The sequence below is a fragment of the Panthera uncia genome, chromosome C2, assembly GCF_023721935.1.
Source record: "Panthera uncia isolate 11264 chromosome C2, Puncia_PCG_1.0, whole genome shotgun sequence".
Taxonomy (NCBI): Eukaryota; Metazoa; Chordata; class Mammalia; order Carnivora; family Felidae; genus Panthera; species Panthera uncia.
In genome coordinates, this window is record NC_064810.1 from 67,344,549 (window position 1) to 67,368,261 (window position 23,713).

Consider the following 23,713-nt stretch of genomic DNA (forward strand, 5'->3'; position numbering starts at 1 on the left):
CCTCCTCCTCCCACCTCCTCCTCCCACCTCCTCCTCCCACCTCCTCCTCCCACCTCCTCCCGGTTTATACAGAGATCTTCCTCTGGCTATTTCATTGTTTTCTCCTGTTCCAAGCCCCCTCTTTGCTCTCAGTGGTCTGGTCATGGTGACTGCCCTTCTTAGGCCAGCGTGCTGAGTCTTTAGCATTGGAATTTTCTGTCCTGTCCTTGGTCTTTCTTTCTGTCTCCCCACTCTGGGAAGTTTCTTTCCTTGCTACACATAGGTGGTGCCTTTTTAAAGAGCCCAGATTAAAAGATCATGCCTCGGGGCGCCTGGGTGGCTCAGTCGGTTAAGCGCCTGACTTCGGCTCAGGTCATGATCTCACGGTCCGTGAGTTCAAGCCCCGCATCGGGCTCTGTGCTGACAGCTCAGAGCCTGGAGCCCGTTTCAGATTCTATGTCTCCCTCTCTTTCTGCCCCTTCCTGTTCATGCTCTGTCTCTCTCTGTCTCAAAAATAAATAAACGTTAAAAAAAAAAAAATTAAAAAAAAAAAAAAAAGATCATGCCTCTTCTGGTCTACCTGACACCTCTTGGGAACATCTTCATGCCCTTCCTAAAACAGCCTCCCCTCCAGTTATTCATCTGCCATGCTCTTTCTTTTGTATAATGATAAAATTAGATGCACCAGAAGGTGATTAATCTGAGATCTAGATACTTTAAATTGATGGTAATAGGAATTTGCACTAGGCTGACAATTACCTTTATACATTCAGTAAGCAAAGAGCTTAGAAAGGAAAAATTAATAGTGATACCAGGTTTGGGGGAGAGGATAACTTCTTTCCAGCCAGCCTAATGCTATTAGTGGGCATCCGTGTGCCGCTCACAGGGGACCGCTAGGTGCTGCGAAGATGCTGCTCTGGTGAGCCTTGTCGACCAACACATTGTGCCCTCTAGATGTTTTGGAATCTATAACCATCATTCCTCTATAGTGTGAAATTTTCATGAATTTGAGCTATTCTTCCCTCCATTGGGTCAGATTAGTAAAGAGTTCTTATAATTGCCATTGAGGCCGTTAAAAAATCATGTTAGTATCTGCCACAAGTTAGGCACTCTGTGGCATTCAGTTCTGATAGAACTCACATCCAGCCCAGCTCTCTTCTGTACACCTGCAGTGGATGTTGGGAAAATCCTTTTCCTGCCCCTCCCCATCATTGTCCACACTGTTCTGGGGCCAGCTGGCAGCTCCACCAGCCAGGACATATGGGTGATCCTGCCCATCTCAGGAACTGGCTCCAACGCTAAATTCACATTAAAGTTGTAGCTCAGCTTTAATTTGGTTTCACAAAACTCTTTGAAATGCCAGTCGTTATTATCTTATTTTAAAAAGAGAGAAAGCAGATGGGCAAAGCCATTTCTGTTCCTCGCCTTGGCCGGCCCGACTGTTCACCAACTCTCCCCATAGGGCATTTGGCCTTTCCCACCTGTGCTTTGATCAGAATTAATTACCAGAGTCAAGGAAATCTTCCCTCAAAGCAGTTCCATTCTCATGGCAGTTGTGTTCAGTGTCTGGGGAATGGTAGAAAGAGGTGGGCTTGGGTTTGGATCTGCTCATGCTGAGGGAAGGGCCAAGAAAGGGGGTCTGTCACCCCAGCTGACACTAGCACTGTTGTCACACCCTGGGCCTCCGGAGTTATGGGTCCTCATCCATTGTGATAGGCCTCTCTCCATAGTCGGGAACCCAGGCCCTGATAACCCAGTGGCTTATTCTCCTCTTAACCTGACCTTGGGTCTCCTCTCCCTGGATCCAGGGCTCAGGTTGATTGTAGAGCAGAGGATAGAAGGATAGCGTGAGGCCCTGGGGCCTGGTCTGGCTGCTTGGTCTGGGGTGGGGATTTGCTGGGAATGTAGACGTTAGCAGCAAAACATGAGCAGTGGGGGCTCAGACAGTTGCTCCTGCCACCACCTTTCTCCGTCCCGTTTTCTCAGTCGTGACATGGACAGATTTATCATTGTCCATAAGGCAAGAGCAGGGGGCTTTGTAACAGACTCAGAGAGTCCTGAGCACACATTCTCCTTTTCCAGGCCCAAAGCTCCCTCTGTGCCATAGCTCCCAGGCAGCCCTCCGTGGAAGGAGCTTGCAGAGCAAGACTGCAGTGACCATCTCCTCCACCCTCAGCCTCTTAGACCCAGTGTATGGCAGGAGGATGTGGGGTGGGAGGTCCCGGGCAGGAGCGGACCTGACATTTGCACACAGACTCCTACAAAGCCCTCATGCTGACAGCAGAAACACAGGGCAGTGTTTGAGGGGCAGAGTTGACACAGGACCCTGACAGTGTGGTGTGCAAGGGGTAGGAGTCAGACGAACCCCCCCCCCCCCCACGGTCTGTTGGGTGGAGGGAAGCTCCTGGAAAGGTTTCTCTATCAGTTCCAGGAGGAGCACCTGGCTCTGCAGCCTCCCCTGCACGTGCAACATTCTGTCCTCCTTTCCTGCAGGGTGCCCACACTGTAAGAAGGTCATCCCGCACTTTACGGCCACCGCCAACGTCTTTAAAGATGACCGAAAGGTAAGAGACCCCTCTTTGTCTCTTGCCCTGCCTCTGACTTTGCTCTGCCGCCATTTCCTACACCTTCCTCCCTTCCCGTTCAGGTACCCTTCCTGAATAGGCTCTGCTGAGATCAGAGAATTCCTGGGAACCAGGACATTCTTTTCATAAAGGCAGCATAGAGCAGGCTGAATGTTTGCTGTAAAGTCAGCTAAAAGGGATACACTGAACCGTTACAGCCCTTCATTGGAAGAGGGGGGTGGTAAAGGGGTCATCTGTTTATATTTTCTTAGTGCTTCAATCTTTTTACAGTAGGATTTGTAGTCATGCATCACTTATATAATTGAAACTACAAATAAAAAAATTCAACAAAAGTCAACTGGAGGCAGCCAAGGTGGAGGAGAGGAGAGCAAGGCTGTGTGCAGAGCCTCATCCTGCCTAAGGGAAAGGCTCCTGTAGCTGCCAACCGATGAAGCATAAAATTAACAAGCTAGAGCTGCGGGATTGGATTAGAGGGGAGGAGAGGGGACCCCCCCAGGCACGTCCCCCAGGCAGCTCCAGCAGTGAGGGCAGTGTGGGTCCCTCCCAGGTGAGAGCAAAGTGTGACTTTGGGGCGAAAGGGTGTGTGGCAGGAGAAGACTCTGGAACTCAGGCTGGTGCAGCTTTTGGCTGCTGCTAAACTGTGTGACTCGGAGAAGTCACATCAGCTCTTCAGGCCTTGAATTCTCCTCTCTCTAAGATCGGGGTGCTTCTCTAGACGATCATGAAGACTCTTCCCAGCCTGGGACTCTCTTCACCCAAGAGGCCCCAGAAGCGTGCTCACACACACCCAGACTCAAAGTCACACGCATCTCTGCTGTGGTGCCTTACATTTTTTTGAGTGAGTTCCTCAGGTGCAGCCAGGGCAGGCTGGATTTCCTGGGGTTGGCCCTGTGATGACATGTGAGAGCTATACAGGGCCAGCAGGTCAGAGAGAGCCAGGCTGGGGCACGTGTGTGGGGAGGGGGCAGACTCAGGACTCAGACCCCAGGACCCTTCCCTGGACTCACGATGTCCTGTCATCACCCACAAGGTCTGGCTGTGCCCCTGTGGCTCACTTCTCCTTTTCTCCTTTGCCTGCCACTTGGCCTGCATTGAGAGGGGCGTGGCAAGAAGGGGCTTCCCGTCTTCATCTCTGTCCCCACCTGCCCCCTTCTGCCACCCAGGGCCAGTGCATACACAGGAGCTCCTCCTGGGGGCCTGGGGAGGTCCATCCCTGCAGGACTCCCTTACAATCTGGGTGTTGGTTGGTTGGTGTGGGGATGCCTTTACTCCCTGGAGCCAGCCCAGGACTGTCAGTCACTCCACACTGACTCCCTTTACCCCTCACCCGGAGAACTCTGGGTAGACAAGAGAGTGGCTGAAGTGTGGGGTCTCCCTGCCCCCCGACCTCCGGCTGCTCGGGTCTCCATGGCTCCAGGATCTGTGAAGGGATCACATCAGTCCAAGCAGGGCCAGGCTGGCTATGCCCATAGTGAGTAGCCGAGGGCCAGCCCTCCTCTTCCTCATTCCCATCTGCTGATGCACAGGGACGCCATTTCCATGGAGACCCCCTCCTTCTCTGAGACACTGATATGCCCTTGCTTAATTGTCTTAACTTGAGCCAGTAATGTCACTGGCCTTTTCTGGGGGTCATTTCCTCTGTGTCATTCCTTCTGTTCTCTCCTTCCAACTTCCCTTATTCTAAGCCAGAGATTACCCTCGCTCATTTCCAGGAACATGTTTACTCTCTCTGTCCCTCTCTGCCAGGCAGTTGGCAGGCCTGGGGTTCCTGGAGGTGGCTCTCAGTAACACCAGGGAAGTGTTCGCTCTCGGCCTGGGGGACTAAAGTTACTGGTGCCACGATTGCTGGGTGCATCCTAGAACTATCACATCAGAGGTCTAGAGACAGTTCCAGGAATTTATAATTTTTAAGAGCTCTTGTACTGGCTACTGGCTGGTATTTGGGGAGTGGTGGCCCATCCAGCCCTCTCCTGCTCATGAGGGATCAAGGCCCAGAGAGGACCATGTCTCTTGCCCAGGGACACCTGGCTGGTCACTGACAGCCAGAACAGAGTCTCTTGACTCCTAGTTCTTCCGGACACCCATGCTGCCACCTCTTAGCTGGAATTGTATTTTTTTCTACCCAGAAGCCAGTCTCTGTTCCTTCCCCAATCAATATGCAGTTGGTTGTTCACTTCCATTTTCATAGCCAAAGTCAATATTAGCTCCTGCAGAGATTTATTTTACTGAATCAATAAATCCGCATGAGGCAGCTCATAGTTTAGCTGGGGAGCCTCCACCCCTCCCAGGAGCTTACTGGGGAGCTTTAGCAGTTGATACACTGGGTGGAGAAAAGGCTGCATACTGCTAATGTTGGAACAGATGACCGTAGGGAAGGGGCCGTGGAAGACAAGGACCTGAGGTGGAAGGCTGGTGGATTGCAGGCAGGGGTCAGGCGACCACTGGGCTGGCAAGGTGTGGGGCTGGGGGTGGGGCTGGCCTTGAAGGCAGCTGTTGGGGAGGTGTGAAGGTCATCCTAGGACAGGTGCCCGTAGGCAGCAGGAGCTGATGGAACCCTGGCCCTGGTGTGTTTAGTCCCTTGTGTTTACAGGGCTCTCTGTCCTTCAGAAAGGAAGGCTCCCTGAGGGCAGGGACTTCATTTGCCCTTGAATTCCCTCCAGTCTTGATGCCTGAAGCCTGTGTAAATGTTGACTGAATGAAGAAGCAATAATATATTTGATATTTTCTGAAAACTCCTCCACTGATACTTGAGAGCATTATGTCATGTTGTCCTCATCATAGCATAACCAAGTAAATATTATTAATCTCCCATTTTACAGAAGAGGAGATTGGATCTTACAGAGGTTAAAAAACTCTGTCAAACTTGTCCAGCTGGAAAGGGGCATCTCAGAACCAGATAAACAGGCATTGTCAGATGTTTCCCCAAAGCAAACTCAGGTTCTGGCCCTTGTGTGTAGGGGGTTTATTTGGGAGATGGTCTTAGGCTACAGCCTCAAGGATGGAGGAACTGGGAGCAGGCGGGGAAGGAGCCAGAGCAGGGGGGTTGATGAGCAGATTAGTGCATGGGTGATTAGGTTCAGTCCCTGGAGACCTCACGGGGGACCACGTTCTCAAGCCCCGTCCATCACTGGCCTTACGCAGTGGTTCCCTGCAGCCAAGCGTTATGGGTGCCAGTTAGCAAGTATTTGGCCAAGGGGCCACAGCAGGATACCAAGTACCGTGGAGCAGATCTCAAAGTGATAGTGTACATTCAGTGCTGTAGTTCAGTCAGTGCAAATCTGGAGTGGGTGTAAGGGGTGCAGGCATTTAGACAGGAGAAATGGGGATAGATGAGAAGCGGAATATTTGCTGTCTTTTTTCCAGAGTCTAAGCCCCTTCCTTTAATTTTTTTTTTTAATGTCTTTATTTTTGACAGAGAGAGAGGAGGGACAGAGCATGAGAGGGGGAGGGGCAGAGAGAGAGAGGGAGACACAGAATCTGAAGCAGGCTCCAGGCTCTGAGCTGTCAGCACAGAGCCCGATGCGGGGCTCGAACTCACAGCTGTGAGATCATGACCTGAGCCGAAGTCGACCCTTAACAGACTGAGCCACCCAGGCTCCCCCTAAGCCACTTCCTTTAGAAGGAGCCGCACTTCACTCCTCTCTTCCTGTAGAAATGGAGGGTAGAGGAGCCTTTGCAGCCAGAAGTAGCACTCTATGTACGTGGCTGGCAGCTAGTTGAGGGGATTCAAAATAAGTACACATTTTTAATTTAGTCAATTTATAAAACCATACACTATATTTCCCACAGCTCCAGGGCATGTATACAAATTAAATTCATAATTTAAAGCAGATGCGGGGAGAGCAGCAGCCTGGAGCAACACTCATCAAACACTCTGTCAGCGTAGCAGAGGGGCATCGGCCGCTCACTGAGGGCTGGACGCAGAGGGCTGCCCGGTGTGTGAGGGCTCCCCTGGGCCGGGCCCCAAGAAGTGGAATGCCGAGGACAGTCAGAGGAGCACCTGCCTCGTGTTTCTAAATAATTCAGGAAGTGTTTTACAGGGTGAGCTGAGGTTCTCAGGAGACTGCAGGGGCCCACCTGCTAGCCCGGCGAGTCAGGCTCCGTGTAGACTTCAGCAAACGGCTGGGGGAACCCACCTGAAGGAGACCGCTGCCCTCTGCTCCAGCCACGTGTTGCCTGTGGGAATGCAGGGCAAATGCCATCAAATCTGGCTTTTAAAGAGAAGCTGGAGAGCCAAACTTTTATATAAAATCTTCTGGCTCTTTTTCTAGGTTGGCAGCTAATTCAGGTTTTTTTTTTTTTAATTCTGTGTGGGCCAAATAGAACAGGACTGAAAGCCAGATATGGATTGTGCGCAGCAAGTTTGCAAACTCTGCTCTGAGAAGTCTTATTATACAGACGTTATGTAGCTGAAGTGGGAGGGAAGCGTGAAGGCGGGGGAGGGGCAAGTGTGGCACGCTGGTCACCAGAGAGGGAGCAGGCCACACTTCACTCTGTCAATCCCGCTGCCTGCAGAGCAGTGGCCCTGCTCACTCGGGCACAAGGTCAGTGACCAGTAAATGTGACTGTTGGTGGCCTGCAGGGCTCTTCTGCCTGGAAAGGGGGCCCCCATCCCAATGTGAATAACCCATAGCCATAGAACCATGTGAATTGTGGCTATTGAATGATTTTAACTTTCTTTCAAGTACAGTAAGAGTTCAGTCTGAATGCCTTAATGGGCTCTGGTTCTCCGAGGCAGCACGCTTATTTTTCTCCCTGGTCCCGGCATGGGCTGGTTTCTGGGTGGGTGCTCTCTGCTCAGGCCTTCGTGCACCTGCTGCCTCCTCCTGACTCAGGTCTCCGATCAAATGCTATCTCCTCGGAAAGGCCTTCTTGGCCAGAAAGCAGCCCCTCCGGCTATCGTTTTCTTGAATCACCCTCTTTTAATTTCTTGAGAGCATTCCCTGGGCTCTAAAATGATCTCCCTTGTTATGTGTCTGTTAACTGCTTTCCTGCAGAAGGATGGCAGTCACTTGATGACTAGATTTTTTCAAGGTCATCACTGTACCCCTGGCATCTAGGACAGGCTTGGCACATGGCAGCACTTGGGTAAGATGCTGCCTTTCCTCAGAATCTGCCCTCCCTTCTTCTGTAATGCTTGTGTATGGTGTATTCCCATTAAGCGACCCTCTCCCCCCTTCTCTGCGTTGTGACCCTCAACAGAAAAAAGGTTCTCCCGTGCCTGCTTGATACCCTCTTATTTTGAAAGAGCAATAATTAGGAAAAACTACCCAGCATGTGGAATTTGTTAGAAGGGCAGGAAGAGGCCAGTGGCCAATTTGGGAACCTCCTTCTGACCAAAAACCCTGTTTGCTGTAGTCCTGCTGAACTAACTCTTCCAGTTCCTGGAATGTGCTCCCCTGGCCGAAACTTCTTTCTCCTCCTCCTTCAGGACGCCGCTCAGATGGCAAACTAGGGCAGAGCACCTTTGTGCCAGTTCCCTTGGCACCCTGGACCACCTCCGTCACGTCACACCCCCTATCATGCCTCGGAGTTGTCCCTTTATCTGACTCCCCTGACCGGACGCTGAGCTCCTACTGGAGACAGGGCTTGTGTCTGGAGCCGGTAGGCACGACTATAACAGCAGCTAACATTACTGACCACTAACCATGTGTCAGGTCCTGTGGCCGATTCACCTCCCCTGAATTCTCTTACTCAGTCTTCATAATTTCCTGATAACCTATGTGTTGTTATTACCCCCATTTTACAGATGAGGAAATTGAGGCTAGAGGCTAGGTAATTTTCCTTAAGTCTGAATATGCAACCAAGCCAAGATTTGCACTTGGGAAACTTCACTTCAAAGCTTTTGTTCTTAACCTTGGTACTATCCTCCCTCCGCAAACAGATGTTCAGGAAGTGTTAGTTGATAAATGAATGAGTCCTACCATGCCTCATAGAAATGAGCCTCACAAAACCTGTGGTGTTTACAGATGCTTTCAAGTCATCATTTCCTTTATGGCCATTATACTCTTGATTTTAAAGGGTAGTCTGAGGGTGCTGCAAGCTGAGTCCCCTAACCTTACCCAGCTGCCTTGAGAATTGGAAACAGGCATCACCAGTCTCAGTGGAGCTCTGGGCTGAGGCTGTTTGGTTCAGCTCATCCCTGCTATTGAGGAGAAAAAAAGAAAGCACATGACGTAGGCCCGAAGTGCTGTCTGTGTGCAGAGGGTCCAGGCCCCAGGTCTCACGTGGGAGGCCTCCTGTGCTGACCCACCCTTTCTTTTGGCCTGTAGATTGCCTGTGCTGCTGTTGACTGCGTCAGAGACAAAAACCAGGACCTGTGTCAGCAAGAGGCCATCAAGGCCTATCCCACATTCCACTACTACCACTACGGGAAATTTGCAGAAAAGTATGACAGCGATCGCACGGTGAGCTGGGGAGAGGCATCTGCCCTGGGCAGGGAAACAGCCACCGAGGGGGGCAGCAAAGGGAGGCTTCCAGGGCAGGGCAGAGGTCAGCGCTAGCACCCTGCTGGGAAGCAAGGGCCGTGAGCCTGGCTGGAAGAGTGCCCCAAGAGGTTGTCCCAGAGTCCAGCTCCCGGAGCAGGGACAGGTTCCGGGGTGTCGGGAAGGGCTCCCCAGTAGCCAAGCAGACTGTCCCCGCATTGCCAGCTGCTTCCACTGGCCGCTCCTCTGTCCAGAGAAGTGAGCACGTGGGGCATCAGGGAAGGGGGAGAGAGGGTGCACATCCACATCAGGGGTTAAAGTTTCCTTTTTCTCTTTCTCTTCCCATTCCCTATAGGAATTGGGGTTTACCAATTTTATTCGAACGCTCCGGGAAGGAGACCACGAGAGACTAGGGAAGAAGAAGGAAGAGTTGTAATTTCTGCCTCAGAGGAAGCTTTTCCATTACACTGTGAATAATACCTGTTTTGTTGTTCTTTCTGAATTTCCACGTGTTCTGAAGACAAAATTTTTTATAGCCGCTTATGGCCATTTTGTACAATTTTGAAATAAAATTAAACCAATTGTTTGGTGGTGTGGGTTGTTTCCATGGAGCCTGTAGTAACAGGTGGGTACTCGTGAAGTCCTCTTCTGGGAGGTGGGGCAGAGACTCTTGAGGGCGGGGACAGGGCACGAGGAGGGTGGCGCAGGGCACTGCCTCTATCAGCCATTGGAGAACAGAACAGGGAGATCAGACCACAGAATATCCTGTTGGAAATGACTGCTTCGGACAGGAAACGCATTAAGATAATCAGGGAAAACGGGATGCTGAAGCTGACGGTAACCAAGTACTAGCCTCTTCTGGATCATTGTGGTTTCAGTGTGTGTGCGTTTCCCTGGAACTCATTGACATGTTTCCCTTTCTTCAGCTATTTCTGTCTTCTCTGTTCCTCTCTGCAGTCCCTCCCTGCTCCCCCTTTACAGAAAAGCTCAGTCTCCGGGGACGAGCATAGTGGTGAAGCCCGGGCTCAAAGGGCCATCTAGAATGGAGTGGGGAAGGGGCTTTTGTGCTGCTGCTTGCTCTGCACACTGGCTAGGAAGGGGCGGGGAAGGGGACGTGGGTGGCATATTCTCTGTAGGCATGCAGATGCTGGGTCAGCATCCCCTCACCCGCCACAGTAACCTCCAAACCTTCCCCCGACCGTGTTCTCCATGGATGGGCGCCACCCAGGCCCCTGCTCTACCCTACATCTCAGTCTGCCTCCTGCCTCCGTACGTCTCTCTCCTGACTGGCTTTCCCATGCTGGTCGTGCTTTCTGCATCGATGGGTGACTAACACCAGCTGTTTGCCCAGCGGTGCTGTCAGAGCCAAAGCACCCTGTGACGTGTCTTGTCCATCCAGTGGTACTTTTCCACGGGGAGAACAGCCCTGCTCCCTCTGCCTTGCAGCCATCCTAGCCTTGGATTGGGTAGTTCAGAAGCGGGGTTGCCTAAGCACTTAGCTACTTACTAGGGTGGTTTTGTTGGTGGCTTGGCCTTCAGGAACACTCTTGTCTCCTAGACCAGCCCCCTGCCCTGTGGCCTCAGTCCTTCTTGCTGACGAGTCTGCTGAGAGGAGGACCAGAGCAGCACAGAGCCACAGAGCTCCTCATGGCTGTGCTGACGGGTGCCACTGCTCTGCTGGGGGAAATTGGGGGTTCCCAGCTTCCCAATCCACCTCCTGCTGCTTCAGCCTTCCTTTTTTAATCCCAAGCAGGCACTTTCTCAGCAGTGGCCTGTGGTCTTGTCCCAGGTGAATGGGCATGAAAGAAGCATGCATTTAAACACATGTACTGAGCTCCTGCTGGGTTCTGTACACAGGCATACAGGAGCCACGTAATCCTGACATTGTGCAGTATACTCATTCCTACAAGGGGATTTGGGGAGGACGTGTGCACATGGACATGCTTTTCCTTAATGGTGGTGTGGAGCCTTTGTGGGAGGAACTGATTTGCTCGTGTCTTCAAAAAAAGTTGTTGAGGCACCTGGGTGGTTCAGTTGGTTAAGCATCTGACTCGATCTCAGCTCAGGTTTTGATATCAGGGTTCTGAGTTCAAGGCCCGCATTGGGCTCCATGTTGAATGTAAAGCCTACTTAAAAAAAAAAAAAAAAAAAAAGTTGTTTTTAACTGCATCTTTAGAACAATACCTGACAAGAGCCACTTCCTGCCTGAGGACCACTGGCACCCACTTTCAAGGCATGGAGCTTGCTTTCTTTTTGTCCATTTCATAGCCTCAAGGTCAGATTTGCCTGGTCTGGCTTCTTGGTGAAGGCTTGAAAGCACCAAGGAATGGCATCCTCTTCACTTCTCTATTTGCAGGATTTTGTCATTAAGAGGCTTTGTTGGAATGTCTAGTGTTTACCATGACTTTGGGCATGACCTGAGCAAGTTCACCCCAGCTCTGGGCAACGGTCTCTGTGGATAGAGCTCCTTTCCTCCACTCCCCACCCCCACCCTCTGCTTGTACACTGTCTCCTGCACCCTTCACCCTCATTCTTCAATTCTGGAGCTCTGTGCAGATGGAGCCTGTGCCATGGCATCTGGTTAGTTCCATTCCTCATGCCCACACTTGTTTCATTTGGAGTTCCTTGGTCCTCCGTGCAGACCCCTCTCTACCCCTTGAGGACCTGCTGTCACCTCACCGCCTCTATTCCTCTGGATCCTGCATTTGCAGACTGAGGTCTCTACAGAAGTATATGTGATAGGAGAAAACTGATTCCCAGTCTTCTTTCTGAGGCTTTGACATAGCCTTCACCTCAGCTTCTCTCCTTTGGGTTACTGTTTCTGTTTACCCCTCCCACTGGTTTGCCTTAGTTTCCCACCTTACTCTGCACCCCCCCCCATGCCTCTCACACACCAGTGATTCCCCATCACTGCCTAACTGGAGCTTTCAGAGCTAGCCCCCCAACCCATCTCATCTTCCCCATGCTGCTGCCTCCCTTTCTAGAGGTGCTTGGCTTCCAGAAAGCTCCGTGCCAGGCACAGGAAGATGATGCTCTAGGTTTAAGAAGTGAGTGTGTGTGGGGGGGGGGGGGGGGGGGGGGTATCTCATTGTGGTTTTGATTTGCATCTCCGCTGTTGAGCATCTTTTCACTGCTTTTTGGACATTTTTATATCTTCTTTGGAAAAATGCCTATTCAGGTCCTTTGCCCATTTGCCAAATGGGTTGTTTGTTTTTTGTTGTTGTTGCTGTCTTATAGGAGTTCTATATATTTCTAGATATCAATCCCTTAGCTATGATATGCAAATATTTTCTGCCATTCTGTGGGTTGTCTTTTTCACTTTCTTAATAATGTGCTTTGATACACAAAAGTTTTTAATTTTGATAAAGTCTAGTTTATGTATTTTTTCTTTTGTTGCCTGTGCTTTTGGTGTGATGTCCAAGAAATCATTACCAAACCCAACATCCAAAGCTTTTGTCCTATGTTTCCATCTAAGAGTTTTATAGTTTTAGGTCTTTTATTTTTTATTTTAGAGAAAGAGAGAGCACACGAGCGAGGGAGAGGAGCAGATGGAGAGGGGGGAGAGAGAGGAGAGAGAATCCCAAGCAGGCTCCATGCTCAGCACAGAGACCAACACGGGGCTTGATCCCATATCCCTGGGATCGTGACCTGAGCCAAAATCAAGAGTCGATGCTTAACCAACGGAGCCACCTAGATGTCCCTAGCTTTAGGTCTTATGTTAGGACTTTGATCCATTTTGAGTTAAATGTAAAGAGTCCAGCTTTATTGTTTTATACATGGCTATCCAGTTTCCCCACCACCATTTGTGGAAAAGACTGTTCTTTCCTCAATGAACAGTCAAAAATCATTTGACCATAAATGTGAGGAGTTATTTCTGGGTTCTCTATGCTATTTACTACTGTAGATTTGTAGTAAATTTTGAAATCAAGAAGGGAGATTCTTCCAACTCTATTCTTTTTAATTTATTTTTAACCTTTATTTACTTTTTTGAGACCGAGAGAGACAGAGCATGAACGCGGGAGGGTCAGAGAGACACAGAATCCGAAACAGGCTCCAGGCTCTGAGCTGTCGGCACAGAACCCGACGTGGGGCTCAAACTCACAGACTGTGAGATCACGACCTGAGCCGAAGTCGGACACTCGACCGACTGAGCCACCCAGGCACCCCAACTCTATTCTTTTTAAAGATCATTTAGGCTATTCAGGGTTCCTTAAAATTCCACACATCTGTGCCGTTAATCACGTGTGTAATTTGCAAAATCCACACTGCAATCAAAATGTAGAACTGCTCCATCACTCTAAAGGTTTCTGCTGTGTTCCTTTATGTTCACACGTATTCTCCCCTCCCTCTGATCACAAACACTGGCAACCACTAACTTGTTTTCCATCTCTATCCTTTTTTTATTTGGGGAATGTTATATAAATAGAATCATACAATAAGTTATCTATTAATATGGGCTTTTCTTATTCTACATAATGTCCTTGAGATCCATCCGAATTTATGTTCAATTTTTTGTTTCTTTTTATTGCTGAGCAGTATTCCATGGTACAGATGGAAGTACCACAGTTTAACTATTTACCTATTAGGAAACATTTTTGTTGTTTCCAGTTTGGGGCCATTACAAATAAAGTGGCCTTTTATCTAGATGTAAATTTTCATTTCTCTGGGTTAAATACCCAGGAATATAAATGCTGGATCATATGTTAAGGGTGTATTTCGCTTTTAAGGAAACTGCCAAACTTTTCCAGAGTGATTTCATCATTTACTTTCTCACCAACAATGTATGAGAAATCCAGTTTCTCCATATCCTTCCTGACATTTGGTATTGTCATTATTATTATTTTTTAAAATTTAGCTGTTCTAATAGGTATATAGTAAGATATCATCATGGTCTTACCGTATGTTTCCCCAGCAATTAGTGATGTTGGATATTTTTTCATGTGTTTATTTGCCATCTCTTTATCCTCTTCAGTGAAATGCCTATTCATGTCTTTTGCCCATTTTCTAATTTTTCAGATTTTATTGTTGATTTTTAAAAGTTCTTTATCTATTCTAGATACTAGTCCTTTGTCAGATATATGGCTTGTAAATATTTTCTCCCATCTGTAGGGTGTTTTACAGAGCAAAAATTTTTAATTTTGACATAGTCCAGTATATCGACTTTTTTTTTTTTTCATGGATCATGCTTTTGGTGTCATATCTAAGAACTCATGACCAAGCCTTCGGTCTTAAAGATTTTCTTCTGTTTTTTTTTCTAAAGTTTTACATTTAAACGTAAGATACATTTTGAGTTAATTTTTGTACAAGGTGTGAAACTTTGATCAGGCCCGTGGATGTCCAATTATTCCAGCAACATTTGTTGTAGACTCTTTCCTCCACTGCATTGTTTTTGTGCCTTTGCAGAAAATCAGTTGGCTGTACTTTCAGAGGTCTATTTCTGGGTTCTCTGTCCTGTTGATTATATATATGATACATAATACATAATATATATGATTATATAAGATTATACTTATATAATGTACTTGTTATAAGTCTTGAAATCAAGTAGACTGATTTCTCTCATTACCTTTTCTTTTCAAAATTGTTTTTAGCTCTTATAGTTCCTTTTCCACATAAATTTTAGAATAATCTTGTCTATATCAAAATTTTTTCTGGGATTTCATTTCAGATGATTCAGGAAAAGAATATATATGTACACATACATAAATGATATTTCTGTATATATATATACATTTATATTGTATTTCTGGAGAAATATTTCTGTATATATATATAAATATGTGTATATATATACATATATATACACATGCATACACACAGAGAGAAAGATAAAGCCAAATACACAAAATGTAAATGCTGAATTTTAGGCAAAGGGTATATATGACTTTTTATAAGTTTGAAAATTACATCAAAATAAAAAGTGCTTTCCTTCCTCCAATCTCCCACAAAAACATTTTTATATATGGGGGAGAAAAAGCCTGCCCTCAATGTATAAACTCAGCGACCCAGTTTAGCAGGAAGGGCCTGAGTTTAACTCTCTCTCTAGACAACCGTGCTTCCGTTGTGGCCAGGAACCGGAGTTTTCCTGTGCCCTCGCCCAGAAGGGTAGGGAAGTTGACGAATCTGGCTGGGTTTGCTAGGGGGTATCACGGCAGCGAGATCACAGCCAACCTCAGGGGTCCGCGGTACCGGCAGGGATGAGGTGGTGCCCAGCCAGCACTAAAGGAGGAAGGAAGCCCCTGGTTTCAGTGGCAGACAGGCACTGAAGACCCCAGAGCAGGCCCAGTTGGCCCTTAGCAGCCACCACTTCACGTGCAGTGTTGACCAGCAGGGGGTGCAAGGATCTGCAGGACCTGGTGTACATCTAAGTCCCTCCCTGGCTATGCATCTAAATCCTCTCCCTTGTAGAGGAAGGGAGTTCTGAAAGACTGGGCATTTATCTAGGGAGTCATCCTATAGTTGCCTAAAGAGAATTTTCAGTTTATTGGGTCAGACTGAGATCACTGCTTCTACTAAATCAATTAATGGGAAGACACACTCACATGCATCTTTCTCTGGATAAATAGGCACTGTGTAAATACACAGCTCCTACATTTCTGATAAAATGTAGTGCCCAGTACTGAACACAAGAGTCCAGGTGAGACCTGGACAGCACAGGAGGAGAGGACCATGAATCCCTCATTCCAGATCTTTTAAGATAGATCTTGGCTAATCTAGTCCAAGACTACAGGCTAAAGGTCAACCAAAGCCATCAAAACTTTTTCACACTGTTTACAGAAAAGACCAACCCTTGATAGTTCATCTTCATTGAATTTTTTCTTCACTGATCTTCAAGGTGTGATAAGAAACTTTGCAGAAAACCATGCAGAAGAAAATTTAAATCACTCGTAGACTTTGCTACTCATCAGTTATTATCCAGTATGTTGGTGTATTGTCTTTCAATTTCTTATCACACACAAATGAAATCTTTTAGTATTTTATAACTTTGAAAAAATTTTATAAAATGTTTAAATATTTTTTGGTATCACCCGGTATTCTTCCTCAACATAATTTTTAAAGATCATATAGCAGAGTTTCTCAACACTATTTGTTGGCACTATTGACATTTTGGGACAGATCATTCTTTGTTGTCGTTTTCCTGTACATCGGAGAAGTTTTAGCAATATCTCTGGCCTGTACCCCCTTAATGTCAGTACCACCTCCCCTCCCCAACAGGTTGTGACAACCAGAAGACTCCAGACTTTGCCAAAATCGCCTGGGGGGCAAAATCACCCCTCAGTTGAGAACTGCTGCTATATAGTACTTCATCCTATGTGAATACCATCCTTTACTTACAAATCTATATCATTAGATGTGTATGTTATTTATAGTTATTCTTGGTCATAAGTAATGCTGGGATGGATATCTTTGGTTTTGCTATTTTACACATTTTCAGAAGCGGCTTTCTGGGTCAAAAAATAAGCTTTTGTTGTGAGAGAGTGAGAGTGTGTGTGCCACGTGCTGGGTCTGGGAAGGGGCAAAGGGAGAGAGAGAGAATCTTAAGCAGACTGCACGCCCAGCATGGAGCCCAATGAGGGACTCGCTCTCACCACCGTGAGATCATGACCTGAGAGGAAATCAAGAGTCAACGCTTAACCAACTGAACCACACAGGAGCCCTAGAATATGCTTACTTTTAAGGCATGTGATATGTACTGTCAATTTTCCTTCTGTGCTGTACCTATTTATACTCTTACCAAGAGTATATGAGATTACCTGTTTTTTTTTAACTCTGGGAATTATAATTTTTAAAGATCTTTGCAAATTATATTTTTGATATAATTATGAGACAAAATCATTTTAGTTACATTTTATCTTGAAAAATCCATCTTTGTTTTAGCCTGACAGGGTGTTTTAGATTCTGTTTTTGTCTCTGACAAGCTTTCTATCTTTAACTTCATGTCGCTTGCAAGTTTGATAAGAATTAAAATGTGAAAGATAGAGTATAGCCTAGAACGTTGTGACAGGCCAACAGAAATTTCCTGTCAGTCAATTAGTTCAGCATCCAGAGGCACGGTCATTCAGCAAGTTCCTAACCCACTTGGTTGCCCCAGCCTCCAACTCATATTTTCCAGCCTCGCCTGAAGAATACAATGAAAAATGTTATCAGATGTTTTGTTATGGTCTGGCTATCCTGTATCTAATCATGTTCCTCTGCTGAATCAATCTAATAACCCTGTGAAAGAATACTAAAGCTTCACCTCACCTGTGCACAGCCCCTTACAGTGTGGAAGCATCTTTAGCTGCTCCATTTCAGCCAGTGCTCACACCCAGCTGTGGTGTGATGGGGAGGCCAAGGCTCTAGGAGGTTAGGTGAGGTTAGGCAGGTTGGCCAAGTTCACAGGGCTGGGCAGTAGCTGAGCTCAGATGCAACACAGGGTCCCTTTGTCTCCTCCATGACCAACAGAACTTTTAGTTGCTGATGCTTCTTTGTAGTGGTCATTGCCTGCTCCCCAGCCCCATGAGTCACGACTGATCTAACCAGCATAATGCCTGCTCAGTACATCTTCACTTCCTGGACTATGACACAGCCACATCTCACATTCTTTCAGGACCCTGGGGGGAGATTTTTCTGAGCTAAAAATTTTGAAATTATTTAGAGCAAGCAAGTGCTTTTCTTCAAACTCTAAACCAATGTTGTTTTTCTACAAATTTGTCTTTATTTTATATATCTTCTCTGTAATACTAAATCAACTAATACCTAGCTAATAAATAAATATATAATATATATTTATATTATATATAAGATAATGTATTTAGTTATTAACTTAGTATGCATATATTTTATGTATGCATATACATATATGTTTTATGTCTGTATATGTATATTTATATATAGAAATACATATATACACTAAGTTAATAACCAAATTATATATATATATATATATATATAGAGAGAGAGAGAGAGAGAGAGAAACTATCTTTATTGTCCTCTAGTTTCATGTCCCAGAAATAACTGCTGTCAAGTTTGATGTGCATCCTGCCAAGAATTTGTTTTTTCTTCTTTTAGTTTATGAACAAACATGTAGTATGCTTTTTGTGTGTGTATGTATGTTTGTGTGTATATGTATGTATACATGTATATCTGCATGTGTATTTAGATACACAGATTTAGAAAAGATATTTGCAAATGACATATCGGACAAAGGGCTAGTATCCAAAATCTATAAAGAGCTCACCAAACTCCACACCCGAAAAACAAATAACCCAGTGAAGAAATGGGCAGAAAACATGAATAGACACTTCTCTAAAGAAGACATCCGGATGGCCAACAGGCACATGAAAAGATGCTCAATGTCGCTCCTTATCAGGGGAATACAAATCAAAACCACACTCAGATATCACCTCACACCAGTCAGAGTGGCCAAAATGAACAAATCAGGAGACTATAGATGCTGGTGAGGATGTGGAGAAAAGGGAACCCTCTTGCACTGTTGGTGGGAATGCAAACTGGTGCAGCCACTCTGGAAAACAGTGTGGAGGTTCCTCAGAAAATTAAAAATAGACCTACCCTATGACCCAGCAATAGCACTGCTAGGAATTTACCCAAGGGATATAGGAGTACTGATGCATAGGGGCACTTGTACCCTAATGTTTATAGCAGCACTCTCAACAATAGCCAAATTATGGAAAGAGCCTAAATGTCCATCAACTGATGAATGGATAAAGAAATTGTGGTTTATATACACAATGGAGTACTATGTGGCAATGAGAAAGAACGAAATATGGCCCTTTGTAGCAACGTGGAAGGAACTGGAGAGTGTGATGCTAAGTGAAATAAGCCATACAGAGAAAGACAGATACCATATGGTTTCACTCTTATGTGGATCCTGAGAAACTTAACAGAAACCCATGGGGGAGGGGAAGGAAAAAAAAAAAAAAGAGGTTAGAGTGGGAGAGAGCCAAAGCACAAGAGACTGTTAAAAACTGAGAACAAACTGAGGGTTGATGGGGGTGGGAGGGAGGGGAGAGTGGGTGATGGGTATTGAGGAGGGCACCTTTTGGGATGAGCACTGGGTGTTGTATGGAAACCAATTTGACAATAAATTTCATATATCGAAAAAAAAAATCTTTTCCACCATATAATTGACCCTTGGACAACATGGGGATGAGGGGCACCAACCTCCCTCTCCCAGGCAATCAAAACTCTACATATCACTTTGACTCCCCAAAAACTTAACTGCTAATAGCCTACTGTTGACCAAAAGCATTACTAAAAATGCAATCAACAAATATTTTGTATGTTATATGTATTATATGCTGTATTCTTATAAAAAAGCTAGAAAAGATGTCATTTTCAAAATCATAAAGGAGAGAAAACACATTCACAGCACTGTATTTATTGAAAAAGTCCACATTAAATGGATTTGCACAGTTCAAACCCACGTTGTTCAGGGATCAGCTGTATACATTCCTTTGTGTTTTTCTTGGCATTTTAAAATACCTCTCAAATTTGTTTCAATTTGAGGAATCAATATCCAGATTTTTTTTTTAAGATGGCTTGCCACTTGCCCCAACAACATTTTGAATAATTTATCTTCTTTTCCTCACTGAAATGCCACTATTACTGCATAGCAAATTTCAAAATCTATTTGGGTGCTGTACATCCTGCCCTGTTCCACTGCTTTACCCATTTTCATTTCGTTTTATTTTTAAATTTTTTTTTCAACGTTTTTTATTTATTTTTGGGACAGAGAGAGACAGAGCATGAACGGGGGAGGGGCAGAGAGAGAGGGAGACACAGAATCGGAAACAGGCTCCAGGCTCCGAGCCATCAGCCCAGAGCCTGACGCGGGGCTCGAACTCACGGACCGCAAGATCGTGACCTGGCTGAAGTCGGACGCTTAACCGACTGCGCCACCCAGGCGCCCCTCGTTTTATTTTTAAACATCCCATTCTAACTACTTTTTTTATTTTTAGAATTTTCCTGGCTGTTTTTGCATATTTTTTTTTTAGTTAAACTTTCTGTCTTGGATCTCCGTTCCTCATAATCAATGATCATTCTATCCTTTTCAGTACAGTGATCATTCTCCTTGACGGAGTAAACAGAACATAGGGGAAGGAAAGGGGAAAAAATAGTTACAAACTGAGGGAGGGAGGCAAACCATAAGAGACTCTTAAATACAGAGAACAAACTGAGGGTTGATGGGGGTGGGAGAGAGGGGAAAATGGGTGATGGGCATTGAGGAGGGCACTTCTTGGGAGGAGCACTGGGTGTTGTAAGTGATGAATCACAGGAATCTACCCTCAAAACCAAGAGCACACTGTATACACCGTATGTTAGCTAACTTGACAATAGATTATATTAAAAAAAAAGATTTGGTAAGCAGTGATTGAACGAATTAAACATAATGTAGAGATGGTAAAAAAAAAAAAAGGATTAACAGTTATGGCATTTCACTTTCTTTTATCATCCATCAACATTAAGTAGTTGGCTTTAAGCAGTGAGCCCATGTCTCCTTCCGAGAACCTCTTCTCATTTCATTACAGCGGCCCTTTCCCTCATCCATAGCTTTTCGTTGCAAGCCTCAGTCAATTGGGCTTCCCAGGAACGCCCTCCAGATCTCTTTATATGTCCTCCTTGTTCCCTGTTGCTTTCCCATCTGAGCTGGCCTCCACTGGATATTTTTTTCTGTGTGTCCTCCTTTTCTTTTCACCGAGATCACTTCCAAGTGTAAAGTCAGAAAATACATTTTCAAGAACCTCTTCATCCTCTTGGATCACATCTCCTACTCCAAGTATTTTAGCTTAGAGGGAAGGCGTTCTTTCTACAACAGTACCTTATAGCCTGAGAGCAGAGTTATGCCCCATGGGGCCCAGATGTCCTCCTCTCTCAAGCTCTAAGTCCCTCACAATGAGAAAAAGGAAGGAAGAGATGCCACCAGCATTTTGTCATTGGAAATTGTTAGCCCTAAGGGCTGAATTCAGTACACTTGCCAGGATTTTCTGCTCTTTCATTCCTTGGGAAAGGGATAGATTGACATTCTTCGCCGTTTTCCCCCAGATACAATGGTTCTCAATCTTGGCTGCCTGATTAACCACCTGGGGATCTTGGAAAACAATCAGAGCCAGGGGCCCACCCCAAACCACTGAACCAGAATCTCTGAGAATGAATCCCTGGCATCGATATGTATTACAAGATCCCAGGTTGTTCTGATGGGCCGCTGAAGTTCAGAACCAGCAGGTTGAGTCCTGCAGGCTTCACCAGTGTGCAATACTGAGCTCACTTATACAGATGGAAACAAGGCAAGAGGAATTTGAAAAAAATTAAGGGAAATATGTTTTCCCAATATTATTCTCCAAAGGTGGAAATTTTTCATTATGATTAAGTGACTAAGTTGCTGTGATCTATTGCTGCCTTTAACTCTTCTGAAAATTGTTTCAGAAACATTCAATAGGAAGCTACATATATAAATCTGTCCACATTATCAATGCAATGCAGGATCCATGCAGCTAAAATATCTTGGCTCCAGGACTCAAAAGCAGCCAAGTAAGTGATGGTAACAACACCACTATATTTGTGCAGAGCATAGAGTGAGCAGGACACGCAGAACATGACATTTCAAATGCTGCCACATCACTGGGTGATCAGCCTGGCATCTAGGCTGGGAGTCTGCCAGGCAAATGTCTCTTCTAACAGGATGTTAAAGCCTCAGCAGACTAAGACTTTAATTCCTGTCATCATCTGACTGCTTTCAAACCTTCCACTTTCTGTAGCATGGAAAGAAATTGGTCTGGGTTTCAAAATTCTTGTATCAAGAAATAAACTAACATGTGAAGCATAGAGGGGCTTATCTGAATGCAAGCAGACACTGGGTTTCAGAAGTCTTTGACATGTTGAAAATAAAAGAGGTGTCTGAAGCAGGTAAATTGCTGATAGCAAGAACTCAGAGAATGAATTGGAATAAACCAAGCTCCATTGGCCAGGGTGGGGAGGGAGGTTGGCAGTAGAATCTGGGAGTGTATCTTTTGCCCTGCGTGTATTATACCTGTCCTCTTTTTTTCAGCCTCACTTTTGGGTGTACTTGGGACCCCCAAATCCTAAGCCTGCCCAGAATTCTGTAACATGAGTCTGCTTCTGGGCTTTTCCACTGCCAGTCTGGGCTTCTGATCTGCTGAGCCAGTGACCACCCACCCCTGACAGAGATGAGGGACTGATGTCCAAAATCATTGTTAAGAGGTCCATCTCCCAGCCTCCCTTACAGAGTGCTGCCAGCCATGGATCCATCATGAGTGAGGACTGATGCTTACACAATTTAGGGGCCCTCTTTCATAAAGGGAATACAAAATTAGGGACAAAGGCAAATATTTATTCAGAATGAAAAGGAGAAATCACAAATAAAACACTTAAAAAATGCACTATACCAGAAATACCACAAAATCCAGGAAAATAATAGTGTTTGTTTGCTAGTTTGGAATCTGCTCAAATACCATCTCTCCAGGGAGCCCTCCTTCTCTCACCTCCCCATGCAAAGGCAGCTCCCTTTCCATTAGTCTTTAACCTTTACCTTGCTTTCTTTTATTCCATAGCACATGTCTCTTTGGATGTCCTATCTATTATTATTTGTTTGCTTATTGTCTTTCTTCCTCACTAGACTATAAGGTCTAGGACAGCAAAGACATTTTCTGTCTACTTTTCCATATTGCCCCAACACTAAGAACATGGTAAGTGCTTGATGAATGTGTGTTGAGTAAATGTTGGAAATTTTCACAAAGACTTGAATATTTTACAAAATATAGAGAGAGTATGATCCAATTTTTGCAATAATGTGCATAGGAATATACATAGGAAAAAAGACCAGAAATATATAGGTCAGAATATTAAAAGTGATTACCTCTGGATGATAAAATTATGGTTGATTTTCATTTTCTTTATCTTGCTTTCTAGATATTCTGACTTCTTTTCAATGACATATTACAAATTTTAGATAAATTAGAAGCAAAAGTGAGAAAAGCTAGTTACAAAATGTATCTAATAAGATCCTGATCCTGATTTGTTCAGGTTTACTATTAGTATTAGTATTAGTATTAGTATTAGTATTAGTATTAGTATTAGTGTTAGTATACAAAAAAAAAAAAAAAAAAGACTTGGGACATGTGGGTGGCTCAGTCAGTTAAGTGTCCAACTCTTGACTGTGACTTAGGTCATGAGCTCATGATTTGTGGGTTTGAGCATGGAGCTTGCCTGGGATTCTCTCCCTCTCTCTGCCCTTCCCCTGCTTGCACGCTCTGTCTCTCTTTTTCTCTCAAAATAAGTAAGTAAACTTAAAAAAAAAAGACTTGAAGAAAATACAACAATCAGTTAAAAGTGATTACCTCTGGAAGTTGGAATAACAGGAAGTTTTCATTCCTTCTTACTTTGTTGTACTTTTGCAGTTTTTATAATGGGCATGAATTACTTTGATTACCTACGAAAATTAAGACAAATATTAATATGAAAAAACAGAAATTATAAAAAATGAGGTCTCCTTAACTAGAGATGCTGCCAGATATTTGGTGGTATTCAAAGAAAGAACAGGAGAAGATAAAAAGAAGGGCACCCAGAAGGAGGGAATAATATGGGAATGGGGCCCTTGATGAGACTAAAATAAAATAGTGATAGGGAAAGAAGAAACCAACCACATGGAGTGATGAATATAATAATGGAGAAGGAGAAGTGGAACAACAGCCTTAAAACTAAGTA

At 45.2% G+C, this 23,713-nt stretch overlaps 1 protein-coding gene across 3 annotated transcripts in view; it reads left to right on the forward strand.

Moving 5' to 3' along the window:
- Nucleotides 1-9,575, forward strand: part of PDIA5 (protein disulfide isomerase family A member 5) — a 93,426-nt gene extending 83,851 nt beyond the window's left edge. For all 3 annotated transcript variants that reach the window (XM_049628294.1, XM_049628296.1, XM_049628295.1), the window contains 3 exons: nucleotides 2,473-2,543; nucleotides 8,837-8,971; nucleotides 9,345-9,575. In XM_049628294.1, the coding sequence (XP_049484251.1) occupies nucleotides 2,473-2,543; nucleotides 8,837-8,971; nucleotides 9,345-9,425 (287 nt within the window). In that variant the 3' untranslated portion in view covers nucleotides 9,426-9,575. The remainder of the gene's footprint in view (nucleotides 1-2,472; nucleotides 2,544-8,836; nucleotides 8,972-9,344) is intronic.
- Nucleotides 9,576-23,713: the final 14,138 nt, after the last annotated feature.